The 13,015-nt window shown below is 38.2% G+C and overlaps 1 protein-coding gene across 3 annotated transcripts in view; it reads right to left on the bottom strand.

Annotated features, from left to right (window-relative positions):
- Positions 1-2,195: 2,195 nt before the first annotated feature.
- The window catches only part of mybpc2a (myosin binding protein Ca), a 59,259-nt gene continuing 48,439 nt past the window's right edge, over positions 2,196-13,015 (bottom strand). For 2 of the 3 annotated variants that reach the window (XM_056453593.1, XM_056453594.1), the window contains 10 exons: positions 11,877-12,065; positions 11,638-11,772; positions 11,348-11,515; positions 11,053-11,141; positions 10,764-10,959; positions 7,990-8,129; positions 5,293-5,452; positions 5,023-5,159; positions 4,727-4,913; positions 2,197-2,390 (listed from right to left, as the gene is read on the bottom strand). In XM_056453593.1, the coding sequence (XP_056309568.1) occupies positions 2,359-2,390; positions 4,727-4,913; positions 5,023-5,159; positions 5,293-5,452; positions 7,990-8,129; positions 10,764-10,959; positions 11,053-11,141; positions 11,348-11,515; positions 11,638-11,772; positions 11,877-12,065 (1,433 nt within the window). In that variant the 3' untranslated portion in view covers positions 2,197-2,358. Of the gene's footprint in view, positions 2,391-4,726; positions 4,914-5,022; positions 5,160-5,292; positions 5,453-7,989; positions 8,130-10,763; positions 10,960-11,052; positions 11,142-11,347; positions 11,516-11,637; positions 11,773-11,876; positions 12,066-13,015 lie in introns of all 3 variants that reach the window. The other variant, XM_056453592.1, reaches the window with a different exon arrangement.

The following is a 13,015-nucleotide window of genomic DNA, read 5'->3' as shown; positions in this document are numbered from 1 at the left end:
ATGTTGTATTTTGTTATTGTGGGTTATGATTAAATTGTGTAGCTAAAAATGAAGTAGGAAACAAATTAAGTGGAGACCCACCCCTCACTGACAAAGTTCCAAAATACATCCCATAAGGAGCTCATTTGTCTTATTTTGCCTGCTATGCCATCATTCATTTCATTCATTCATTCTCTTTCCGGCTTAGTCCCTTTATTAATCTGGGGTCGCCACAGCGAAATGAACCGCCAACTTATCCAGCATAAGTTTTACACAGCGGATGCCCTTCAGCTGCAACCCATCTCTGGGAAATGCTATGCCTTCATAAATTGTGAAAATAACCTGTGGAAAGGGCCTAAAGACCAAGTGGAATCCTCTGTTGGCTGTCGCTTCGGTGTGACTTCAGATAATCAGTTTTGATCAATGCAAACAATTATTTTTAATGAGTCCAACATCCAGCTGTGCAAGAAAACATACAATCTGACGCAAGCAAAGTTATCTTTCGCTACTGTATTTTTTTTTTTGAAAAAGAGAAAACATTTCACAAGTATATTTATTCTAAATCGTGTACCTTATTGCTGAAACAAAAATGACCAATAAAAAAAGTGTGAAGCACCAAAAGCAGCTCATTTTAAAATTCATTAAATACTATTTTGGCTAATGCTGTTATTCATGAATATTCAAATGAACTTTTTTCAAGAGAGGCTAGAAAACTATGATTCTCTACATTACTATTATGTTTTAATTTTTATTATTCAAATGACCAAGTTCTGACGGAGGAAAGTTCTGGCCAGTTTGTTATATGGCTAATAGGCTAAAATGACAATAGGCTATAGTTTTTATTTAAAACTTTAACATATTCCTATTTTATTATTATTATTTTTTAATATGATTAATAAGTATTTTAAAAATAAGTATTTATTCATATTTATTTGTCTAAATCTTTAGGAAATGTTTTTGGGAAAATCAAAACGTGGTTATGATTACCACCTGACAAGCTAATCCAGCTAAGTAGTGCTTAAAATGTCGATTCAGTATTTAAATCTCACAATTAAATAAAAAAATGAGGCGAATAACCCCAAAAAGGTCCACTTTTTGCGAAAAAAGAATGACCACTTTAACCAGGCTACGGGCCTGTTATTAAAACCTTAAGCAGGGAAAACGAAGCGTAAACAACCTTCAAATTAATTTGTTACCCACAAAACAGCATATATGTTGCAAATTAGTTTTAGTTCAGATCGCGTTGCCCATGTTATAAGGTCATATTAGCTACACATTTTAAAGTGCTACAAACGCTAGCTTGTGTATGTGTATCTCGCTCCACTCGAGGAAAAATGCATGTAACACAGCAGGTGAACTTTCAGTGGCAGTTACCTGAAAACGGTACTGTCAGCAGAAATTCATTTAAATAGTTTCAGCTGCAAGAGGCACATTTAACTTCATTAACGTTACTACTTATTATGATGTTAATGTCCTGCAGCTATTGTTGAGCAAGTTAAGTGCGCTATCTGCTGGTCACTTCGAGAAGCTTTTGTTTATCTCCTGCTCAGTGTTTTCTCAAGCAGACCCAAAACTCTCATCTTTGCTCCAAAGGTACGTACTTGCCATTTACTTTACTTTTCCTATCCTTTTTTTGCTGCTTAATTATATCCAAGTTTAATTTTAGCCCATTTCTTAAACCTACCTTCTGCCGCGTGGATCAGGGTCTTGGGTCGAGTGAACTGATAAGGCCGCCGCTTCTCCCAGCGGAGCCGTGGTTGTGTGTTTGTTTTACGGGTGTGTAAATTAGCCGTAATTCGTTTGCTCAGTAATGACGTGGGAGAGAGCTAATTGGGGCAGTGTTGATGGGTGCGTAAATGAGTCTCTAGTGTGATATGCTAATGAGACCCTGATTCTCTAACTCTCCTGGATCAAGCTTGCAGACACAGGAAACGAATGATGTTTTTGCCCACAAACATACAAACAAACGTCAATGACGTCTTGAAATTGCTACGAAATAGCACACATTTAAGTTGTTTTCATGTGCTTTTATTTCAAGCAGTTTAACTTGGCATGAGGACAAAGCATACTTGAATAAAATTGTTACTTTATTATTTTACTAAATAAGCATGATTCTGCCTATGATGAAACAGTAATGCTGTTACCATACCATACCGTTTAAATACCATGCTAAACAAGTTAGGGATATCATATGCAAGTATTATTATTATTATTATTTATTTATTTTTTTTTCATTTTTGTAAGAGGCAGAGAACGTAGCCTATAATAGTGTTATTCTAAATCAATCACTCTAAAATTTATTGCTTTTCTGACACACTCATGATGCCCATATCACTGCTTTACAGCCACCGTCTTTAAGGTATTTTCTTGGTTGTGTGTTCACTTCTTCGCTTCCTCCTTCTCTGTTACGACTAAAAAGAAAACACAAAAAAATTTTACTTTGGATTAGAATTCATTCATTTATTCATTCATTCTCTTTTCAGGTTAGTCCCTTTATTAATTGGGGGTCGCCACTGCGGAATGAACCACCAACTCCAGCACATGTTTTACGCAGCGGATGCCCTTCCAGCCGCAACCCATCTCTGGGAAATGGATTAGAATTTATAGTTAAAGGCTTTAGCTGCACATAGTTTAAAATGCTACAAGCAGCCCACATACAATTTGTCAACACTGAAAATTATAATGTAAGATAAAACAATTCTGGTTGGATCAGTTGCATTAAATCTGTTGCATTTATAAGAGGCGGTTACAATAGTAAAATTCCATCAAAATTTCTTCACAAAACGGCTCAATGTCAATATAGAGATGTTTAATGAACAGGTCTCATACTTTCAAATGACTAACATGATAATCCACGTGGGGATATTTTCACTTCACTTTTATCTCCGGATGCAAATTCCTGTTGCAACAACTGAATTTTGCTAGTGAGTTTTTGCAAAGCATCCTCTAACGTAATCGTACCATAAAGATTCTCAACACTAGATGGAATTTTCCGTCATTTATAAACCAACACTTCGTTACCCCTGACAGAATGTTTAGACAATCCACGTTTTCACTGTTAGTGGTGCACATTATTTTACATAGTACAGAATCAATTGGAAAAATCTGCTAATACAGAAGCATTGCTCGTTTACATGTGATGTAAGCTAACATGATCAAACAATTTACACCGTCAAAGTAGAGTCTATTCTTTATTTTGATACATTGCGTTCAGATATTCATTTCAAAAATATTTTAGGTTGCACATTTTGTTAAAATTATTTTTAAAAATGCGGCCATTGGCTGGTTATATTAATAAAAATGCTTCCAAAAAGGGATAACATTAGGTGAGACAGATGTAAAATAAGCTACATTTGCATGCATTTTCAGCAGATATCCATGGTCCAATCCCAATTCTACCCCTTAGACCTTCCCCTTACCCAATTCTCTTTAGCTTGAAGGCGTATTGCTAAGGGAAAGGGCTAGAGAGCCTTTGAAACAGATTTTTTTTAGGACCACACTCTAAATCAAGGGATACGAAATTTCCCAGAATACACAATCTTCAATGACGGCATGACTGCACACGGAAGTCAGGAGATGCACAAATTAGTATTTTTTTTGCCATTATTCTGAATTTTTCAACAAACAAGCATATGTTTTTATATATTCATAACAGCGTTCATGTTTTACGGTCATGCTTTAAAAAAATTGCTAAAATAAAAACTGCTAAATTTGGCGAAATTTATAGATTAAAAATCTATAATCCATAATAATAACTCCTGTATAATAGTCCCACAACATACTTTCACATCTGTCACTGGATGACACTCGAATACCCTGTCAGAAAGATCTAGTGTAGGACTGGGCAATTAATCGAAAAGCAATCGAAATCAACATTCAGCACCTATAATCGATCAAATTTTTCCAAGTCAATTTTTTCAATTATTTTCCCTACTGTGTCTGGAGTTACATGACTGTGCTCGGTTAAGGCTGATTCATATTTCTACATCGAGCGCACGCGCATGGTCCAGCGCAGGCTTTTTGCGGTCGCAAACCTGCGCACTGTTCAAAAAAATGTAACTACAAGTTGCACGTTGTTATTAATTCACTTTGCATAGAAAAAATTGACTTCGTTTTTGGCAATGTGTGTTTTAATTTCAGTTGTTAGGCGTTGATGTTCACTCTTCATTCAAAAATCTCTCAATTGTAATATGTGAGCATATTTACGGTGCTTGTCAGTGAACTATAAGGACAAAAATAAATAAATTAATTAAGTAATCGGTCATTCATCGTAATCAAGTTAAAATGTTCAATTAATCAAGATTTAGATTTTAGGCCAAATCGCCCAGCCCTAGTCTAGTGGCTGGGAATGACCTTTTTACATTGTTTGGTATAATGTTAATGTTGTTTTTGTGTGATTTTTTTTTTTTATATAAGATGAATATGACCACGGTGTAAATGCACAACAGCTACAAGCTTACTGCCACATTATATCATTACGATAAAATTATATCGTTGCCTTTAGTGATTTCCTAAAAATAAATACCAAAATAATAACGCAACTAGAATAACTACAGCCATCACCATCATCGATCTCATATAAAGTACAAGCTCGTGATGACGTTGTAGTGATGTCCCATTTCTTAGGGGTAAAATTTGAAGGGGTAGAGGTAAAAAAATTTAAATGGGATTGGGCCAATATATTGTGTGTCACTAAACATTAAAGTCAGAGTTACACAATGGAGCCCACAAATGCTTTTGGCCATACCTCGAACCTCCAGCTTGCACTCCACTTCATCCTCTCCTAGGTCGTTGATGGCTTTGCATGTATACTTTCCGCAATCAAACAAGCTGGGCTTACGGATGTTTAAAGTCAGCACACCCTGGTTATTCTGCATGAGAAATTTTGGATCCTCTCCAATAATCATCTTATTTTTCATCCATATAATCTTTGGCTGGGAGGAGAACAAAGGAGAAGGAGAGAGAGCATTGTCGCTTAAGTGGCTTAAAAACATCTGCATGGATGAATGGGTTTATTTAGTCACGCACTATGCCAACACTTACTTTCGGGCACCCACGGACAGCACAGCTGATGGCAGCGCTGTAACCTGCCACAACAGACCTGTCCACCAGAGGAGTGATGAACTTCGGAGAGCTGTTCATGTCTTTTTCCTTGTAGGGTTGGGGTTTGTATTGAAGACCTAAAAGAAAGAGACAGTTAGAAGAATGCACATTACATACTGCATATCACTTCAGAGACACAATATTGCAATAATGTTCATATAATGCAATATTCAGTGTTTGGAGATGAATTTTTAAAGGCCATGTAGGTACCTGTTTTGGAGATGACAGCTGTGTTTTTGCTGAGTCCAGCTTCCTCACTCATGCCACAGATGTTCTCACTGAAAATACGGAAGAAGTACTCGTTCCCCATCACCAGATCAGACACAGTGCAGCTCGGCCTACGATTGTGTTCAAGAACCGTGAACCACTCCTAAAGCAAGTAAGAGAGAGATTTGTGGAGAAACAGGCGTGCAAATAAAGAATCTCCAAGTGGAGAAACTGAAAACAGACATTTGTACTTGCATTGTGGTTAAAAGTATGTTGAGAAACAATCAGTAAATGAGTGTACCTGCTCTGTGTGTTGCATTGGCTATCTAAGTATCTGTCATTGTATAGTATGTGTAAAATGTCTTATTTTGGTGTCAAAAATTTTATTAACAAAAGTAATTTTATAGATTTTTAAAATTTATATACAAAAAATGATGATTCAATTATTATTTATTGTTTCAAATAACTTCTAAATATGCGTGAAACCATTTTCACCATTGTTCAGCGTAATAGATATTTAAATGTTATATATATTTATTCATTATACATCATGCATGTTCTGAATGGGGTTTATTAAATTAACGAGCTCCTATTCTGGGTTTTTGAAAATGACCTTCCATGCAGTACATAGCAAAGCTCTAAGTGAAGTGAAATATCGGCTTAAATCTGAAAATGTGCTGTGTTTAAAACTATTGATTCATCTATAAAAGTGTGACATCAACACAGAAATCTAGCTCCGCCCATTTGTTGCGTGCGCAGACCTGGGAAAATTGAAACGCACAACAAACACTGTAGCAAAAAAAAAAGACGACAAACACTGTATCAGATCCCGGTTAAATCTTGTTGCAAAGACGCTATGGTCTGAAGTGTGAGGGGTGTGGCAAATTGTTGAGAATTTGAGGATCTCTATCTGGGTCAGCTTGATTTATAATCTACTTTCAAATGAACAATAATCTACATATAACTGAAAAGTTATATTCTTTGGTTTTTGATAATATCATTTTATTAACAGTCCAGCCATGAGGGACATTTACCTTTGTCTTTCTGACTACAGGCTAAGCCAGAGTGATGCAAATGCTTTGATCAGGCTTATAACAACTCTGCCTTTGTCTTCGGGTGATGCTTTCATGCTACAAAAAACACTTTTGTTGATTAACTTGTGTGGTCAGTTGCTAGGCCGGTTTCTAACACCTATATGCCAGTTATCATGCTGACTCCAATACTGTATTTGCATGCTTTGTTTAGCCATCTCCCCTCCTCCTAAGACAATATAGACAGGACATCTTTGTCTTAATTTAGACTTGTGATAATTCTCGCAGACTACAGACCTCCGATAGGCTCTGCAGACACATGGACTTCTTGAAGACGCTGTTTGACTGCAGATTAACCAACACGTCTCAATAAAGGAATTCTGCTTGTTTCAAGTCTCCAAAAAACTGGGTTCTCCTATCTTCTCCTAGTTTACTTTTTTTACACCAACTTGGTGCCATGACCCGGATTAGAGAAATTCACAACAGGGAAATTCAAAACATTGTTTTGTTGTAACTGCTCCATGCGGCTTGTACTGTTCTGGTTAACTCCTTATATTCTCATATCGCGTCTAAAACCATGTTGAAAACGCGACCCACGCTGAGTTGTTTACGGATTTAAATGCATTTGTGTGGTCAATTCACTGCCGTTCGTCATTGCTATGGCCACTGTCAGCTGTTCCTACACATGTGCGGTGGTCAAGTTTTAAAGTAGTTCAGCTTTTGCCACTGTGTGGATTAATACTGAATGTGTGTCATGTTTCAGAATAGAGAAATATACTGGCATTTAACTGCATTGCTTTAATGCACTCCTGCAATGAGCTCACACATACAATCTGCACTCTGACTATTTCAACAATGTTGATAAGCTGAAAGCAGTTGACCAATCGCAACAGACTGGGTCATCGAACCAATCAGCGCAGATTAGCATCATGCTAAGGAGGAGTTTGGGAACAAATTAATTGCTAAACAAATCATATGGGAGTCGTTGGGATAATTAGGTTAAAATACACTCTTTCAGCAGTTCATACATGCATCCAGTATCTCGTTTGTCATTGTTTGGCATGCATAAAATGCCAAACTGCAAACAAACAAATTAAAAATTAAATGCCCGAAATTGACGAAATGGCGTGAATCGAATTATGTGCTATAACATGTGAAACGGGATCATGAAAGGAACATTCAAAAAGCAACTCATGTAAACACCTTATTCATATTATTGTCTTATTCAGATTAAGTCAACTAATTTGGTTACTGATATCCATGTAAATGTAGTCACTGTTATTTTTTAAGTAAACAATTAATCAGTGCAAGTTAATGAATGCAAGTTAAAACAATGTTTTGGTAATCTTCAGTCAAAGCCTGACCATTTGCTTCTGCATTTGGAGTGGCTGTACTACTCTGTTGATATCAGTTTGACATCTTTTAGACACAACATTCTTAACCATGTCCCTCTTACTGTTAGTATGCTATGAGGGAATGATGCACAAAAAGAAAGTCCCGTCCCCACCTTAATATTCCATTTCAGTTGGAAGTACATCAACAAAGCGAAATAAAAGTCTCAGAAACTTTTAGTTCATGCTGACTTTTAGTGACTTAACCAAACCTGTTAAATAGAAAAGAATGTCCGCTTATATTTGGCCAAGGGGTCCTGTTGCTGATTTGGATTTACCTTGGTTTTCTTGTCAGCCTTCTGGACGGTATAGCCTATGATCTCAGTGTTGCCATTGTCTTTTGGAGGCTTCCACTCTAAAGCAGCATTGAAGCCCCAAACATCAGTGACAGTGACAGCCATTGGTGGCCCAGGCTTGTCTATGGGAAAGGAATGGAAAAAAAAAATTGCTGTAGAGCTTGACACCGCTACACTCTTCTAATTTGAGACTAATTATCATGAGCTAATTGGAGAAGAAGCTACAAGTGAGTGAGCAGAGGAATGATAAAAATGAAAGAGGGATCAAATAATGAGGAAGAGGAAAAAGAGAGAGATTGAACACATGAGCATGAGGTAGGGATAGTGAGATCAAGCCTAAAAAAAAAGACTTGAGAGCGAGAGAGTTCGAGTTTGCGGCTGGGAGCGGTTGGCATTAATCCTGGGCAGGCTGCTGGGATGCTGGCAGCAAACTGTGACTAAATGGCTGTCTGGCTCATCTGAAGGGTTTTTGCACTCTCATTAGCTTACCTCCCAGCGGGAACACAGAGTGAGTGTCCCCTAATCCTATCCTAATCCCGTTCAACACCAGGAATAATCCAAACAACACCCCGCAGAATAATCCCTGCAACCGAACTGACCTATGACATCCTCGATTTCGGTGAAAAGTGTAAGTGTTTAATATGAAACCTTTCTGAAGGTTTAGGAGGTGGAAATTTAACGTCACTTTTGAAAGTGATCCTCAAACAGTTTTCACAGGATTGCAAATTTAACCTGATTCACGTTTCACTTCGCAGGGAAATGAAACTTTTGAACTGTGCCGTTTAATACTCTAATTTTGTCATCTAGTGATGTCTATAAAGTTGATATGAATGATCCCAAAAAATTATTGAGCAGCTTCTTCAACAGCCTTAAAGGAATAGTTCATCCCAAACTCTTTGTTTTGTTGAATATAAAGGAAGATATTTAAAGAATAATGTCGGTAGGGCATCACGGTGGCGCAGTGGATAGCCTCACAGCAAGAAGGTCGCTGGTTCAAGCCTCAGCTGGATCAGTTAGCATTTCTGTGTGGAGTCTGCATGTTCTTCCCGTGTTCACGTGGGTTTCCTCCGGGTGCTCCGGTTTCCCCCACAAGTCCAAAGACGTGGTATAGGTGAATTTGGTAAGCTAAATTGTCCGTAGTGTATGTGAGTGTATGCATGTTTCCCAGTGATGGGTTGCAGCTGGAAGGGCAACCGCTGCGTAAAGTTTGATAAGTTGGCGGTTCATTCAGAATAATAAAAAGGGTCTAAGCTGAAAAGAAAATGAATGAATGAATAATGTTGGTAATCAAGTAGTTGATGCTACTGAATGACATCCATGGTAAAGCAGCTTAAAGGTCAACAAATGTTAATTTTGAGTGAACTATACCCTTAAAATACAACTTAGGAATGGCTCACTCAGATATTTTACATCAGGATTGTTATTAAGGTAAACTGCACATTTTGTGACTACCGCCGTACACATTGTGACAGATGTCTTTGGTCATCTAATCACATCTCATGCTGTTTTCTGAGCATCTTGCCATGAGCAATGCATTTTTATGACGGCATGTCAAGCTGAAAAAATTCAGAGAGACAGCCTTGCGGGCAGTGTTTATATCGCACAACAGCGCTTGGGGCCCAAGGTCCTTTCCCAGTCCTGTTTTACTTTTTCTCCTCTTACAGCTTGCTATCGCTCTTTTGGTGGTCAAAAAGGGTAAATAATTAAAAGATCATGAAATACTTCACTTCATTAATTACTTCATAAGTCACAAATGCGCACCATGTAGTAGTCATTTAAAGAGTCATGAAACACTAAACATTTTTGTTTGTGCTGCACATCATGAAATACAATGTTAGCATTGGTTCTTTTTACCAGTAGGATGAACCTGGTTAATTTTGTGCTATTTACTAATGATGGGTTGTTCTTGAACGATTCGCTCATTTTGAACAATTGTTTAATGTGACTCGGGAACAACGAGTCCCCTCAGGGAGTGATTTGTTCATCCGTGCATGCGCACATTTGTGCAGGTGGTTTCATTCATTTTTCAAGTCTTTTGAGTTGTGAAACTCAGAAAGTAACGTGAAAGACAGAAGCCAGTCATACACATTTAGAGCCGGAAAAAGATTTGATCCTTTTATCTCTCAAGTGCTCTTTTTGAGTCCTTCATTCATCCCGTGAAAGACAGAAGTCGATCATATGCATTTTAAGAGTTCACACTTAGCTGATGATTGGTAATAAAGCTTGTTTGGCATGCTCTCTCGGGAGAGAGCCCTGAGCTCATAAGATCCTCGAGCCCGGGGCTTCCTCTCGTTTGCAGGGCAAGAGGGGAGTTTGAACTCAGGTAGATCTTGAGAACCCCCAGTTAAAGACCCGAACCAAAGACATTCTTGCTGTGAGGCAACAGTGCTAGCCACTGGGCCGCCGTGCTGCCCTATAGAGGAAAAGAAGGGGTGGTAGGGGGGGATTCTTCCAAGATGATGACTAAGGTAAGACACTGGTTATTTATACTAAGTTAGGAATCATCTGATTGGTGAATCATACATTAGCTAATGCGGGACTAGCCGTGTCAACCTTTGGGCTAGTTGTAGATGTGTTTGGAAGCAACTCGTAACATATTAATGATATTTTGGCAAATAGAACGAAATGACTCGAAAAAAGATTTGTTTATCTCAATTGATAAGACTCAAAGGTCCGAGTCAGTAAAAGGATCCAAACTTCCCATCACAATTTTCATCTTCTGGTTTTGAAATTGGCACCTGTGATTGAACACTTGCCTACAATCTGGATTTCAAGATTTGCTTTGTCCTCCATGTTCTCAATCTGCACACACAGGGTGTACAGACCAGAGTGCTCTCTGACTGACTGCCTGATGAACAGGATGGTGTCCTTGTCACTTGTGCGGATATTCACCAGCCCAGTGTCTACTGGTGCGCCATCCTTGAGCCAGGTCACCATCGGACGTGGTTTGCCCTAATAACAGTTGACATGGTGTAAGACCACCGACTCGACAGCAAAGTAGCACTGCACAAGTACAGTGCAGAAGAATGTGTGTGCATGACTGACCTGGAAAGGAATGACAAGGTTGACCTTCTCACCCACTTGTTTGATGTACTTAGTCCTAAGATGCCGTGGGAGGCGGATTTTAGGACTCTCTGAGAGAGATGAAGAGGAGAAAAAGACAGAAGGAAACATGCTGAAAAGGACAACACGGAGAGTGGGGTGTTTACATCATGTTCAGTGCGTCATAGGCAAGTCTGATTTGTCTATGCTAACAATTCTGGTTTCAGAGAGCAATCTGGATGACCAAGAGAGTGTTTTGTTGTGTGTATGTATGTTTGGAGGCATGTATGAGGCTCACCAACAATCTCCCGAATGGTGACAGCTTGCGCCAGCACAGCCCAAGGGCTAAGGCCAGCCCTGTTCACAGCTGTCACCCTGAACAGCATCTTTTCTCCAACAGGCAGCCCTCTGACCCTGTAACTATTCTTCTCAACGGGGGTCTCGTTGGCTTTCACCCACTCAGTGGCTGTAAGTTGCACCAGCGGCAAAGCAAGCGGCAAACCAACAAGATTTGTAAACATGTCAAAAAAAGATCTAAATCGATTACGTCATTGTAATGGTTTAAAACTGAGAAGGCAATCCGCTCACCTCCCTCGACACAATATTCAATGAAGTACCCGTCAAGGCCACCAGCTCCGATCCTCTCAGGGGGAAGCCATTTTAGAGCACAGGTACCATCTGTAATGTCGTCCACTGTCAGGCGAGTTGGTTCACTAGTTGGAGCTATGAAGAAATAGGACAGCAGGAGGATTAACGCTGACTGAGTTTGTTGAGAATGCAGCATAATAAACCAATTGTTACTCCAAGCTGTCTAATAAAGAACCAACCGATGGGCATGAAGGGTTGAGAGTTGGCGCTGGGCTGAGAGATGCCAATACCATTAACAGCAAACACCCTCATCTCATAGAACACACCCTCAATCATCTTCTTAGCTTCGTAGGTTGTAGACTCGTAAATGTCAAAGTTCAGCTTTGTCCATCTGGAAGATCCCTTTTTCTTCCTCTCCATCAGGTAACCTGGAAGTACAGCCAACGGTAGAAGTGGTATCCCTTGCATGTGAGAAGGCAATTTTTTACTTGCTTAATTATTTATTTGATTATTAAGTAATGTATAGTTACAATTCAGAACGGCAAAAAAATTACTAAGAATTGTCAAATGGGAAGACAAATGGTCCGAATGGGGAGGTAAATGTATAATGGTTATAAATAGACACAAAATTGTAACATGAATATATGATTGCAAGATATAATCTCATAATGTAAAGAAAAATGCAAGATATAAGTGTTTCCCTTACCATTATATTAGGGGGCACCCAACCCCCCATCCCCCAAAAAAATATTTGAATGGTCTTGCATGTATTTAGGTCTTTTTACAAATAACAACTGAAAGTTCTGTTCTGACAATATTGCAAATTCACTAAAAGCTGGCTGGAATTATAAGATAAATAAAACTTAATTTATTTTTTAACATGAATATTTAATAATATAAATTCTTGTAATAGAATTTTAGATTAGAATTAGAATAGAATAGAACTATTTTAGAAAAGAATGCTATAAATAGACCTGTTTCCTTTTAGTAAAGAAGTATTAGATTTATAGGTGTGTATTTTAATTCTTATGCATCAAACATACACTCCAAACTTTTTCTTGATTAAGACATGTTGAATTCTTCTTTCATCATTTGCAGTGTTTCCAAATTGCATTGTATTTTTTCATAATAATTTTTATCTGTGTTATATTATTTTCTGTGGCAGTTCATTCCGCTGTAAATAAGGGACTAAGCCAGAGTAAAATGAAAGGATGAATTATTTTCTGTAAAGCTGCTTCTAGCCATGACATGTCCACACTAAATGTTATATAAGACGTGTTTAAGGGATTATATGTAGCATCCCTGATTTATTCTCTTAGATAAGGCAAGATCTTCTCTTAAGGTTCATACTTAGAGGGAAAATGTGCTCAATGCATTA

The sequence above is a fragment of the Danio aesculapii genome, chromosome 3, assembly GCF_903798145.1.
Source record: "Danio aesculapii chromosome 3, fDanAes4.1, whole genome shotgun sequence".
Lineage (NCBI taxonomy): Eukaryota > Metazoa > Chordata > Actinopteri > Cypriniformes > Danionidae > Danio > Danio aesculapii.
Note: the sequence above shows the minus strand (reverse complement) of the source record. Positions and strands in the feature narration are given on the sequence as shown.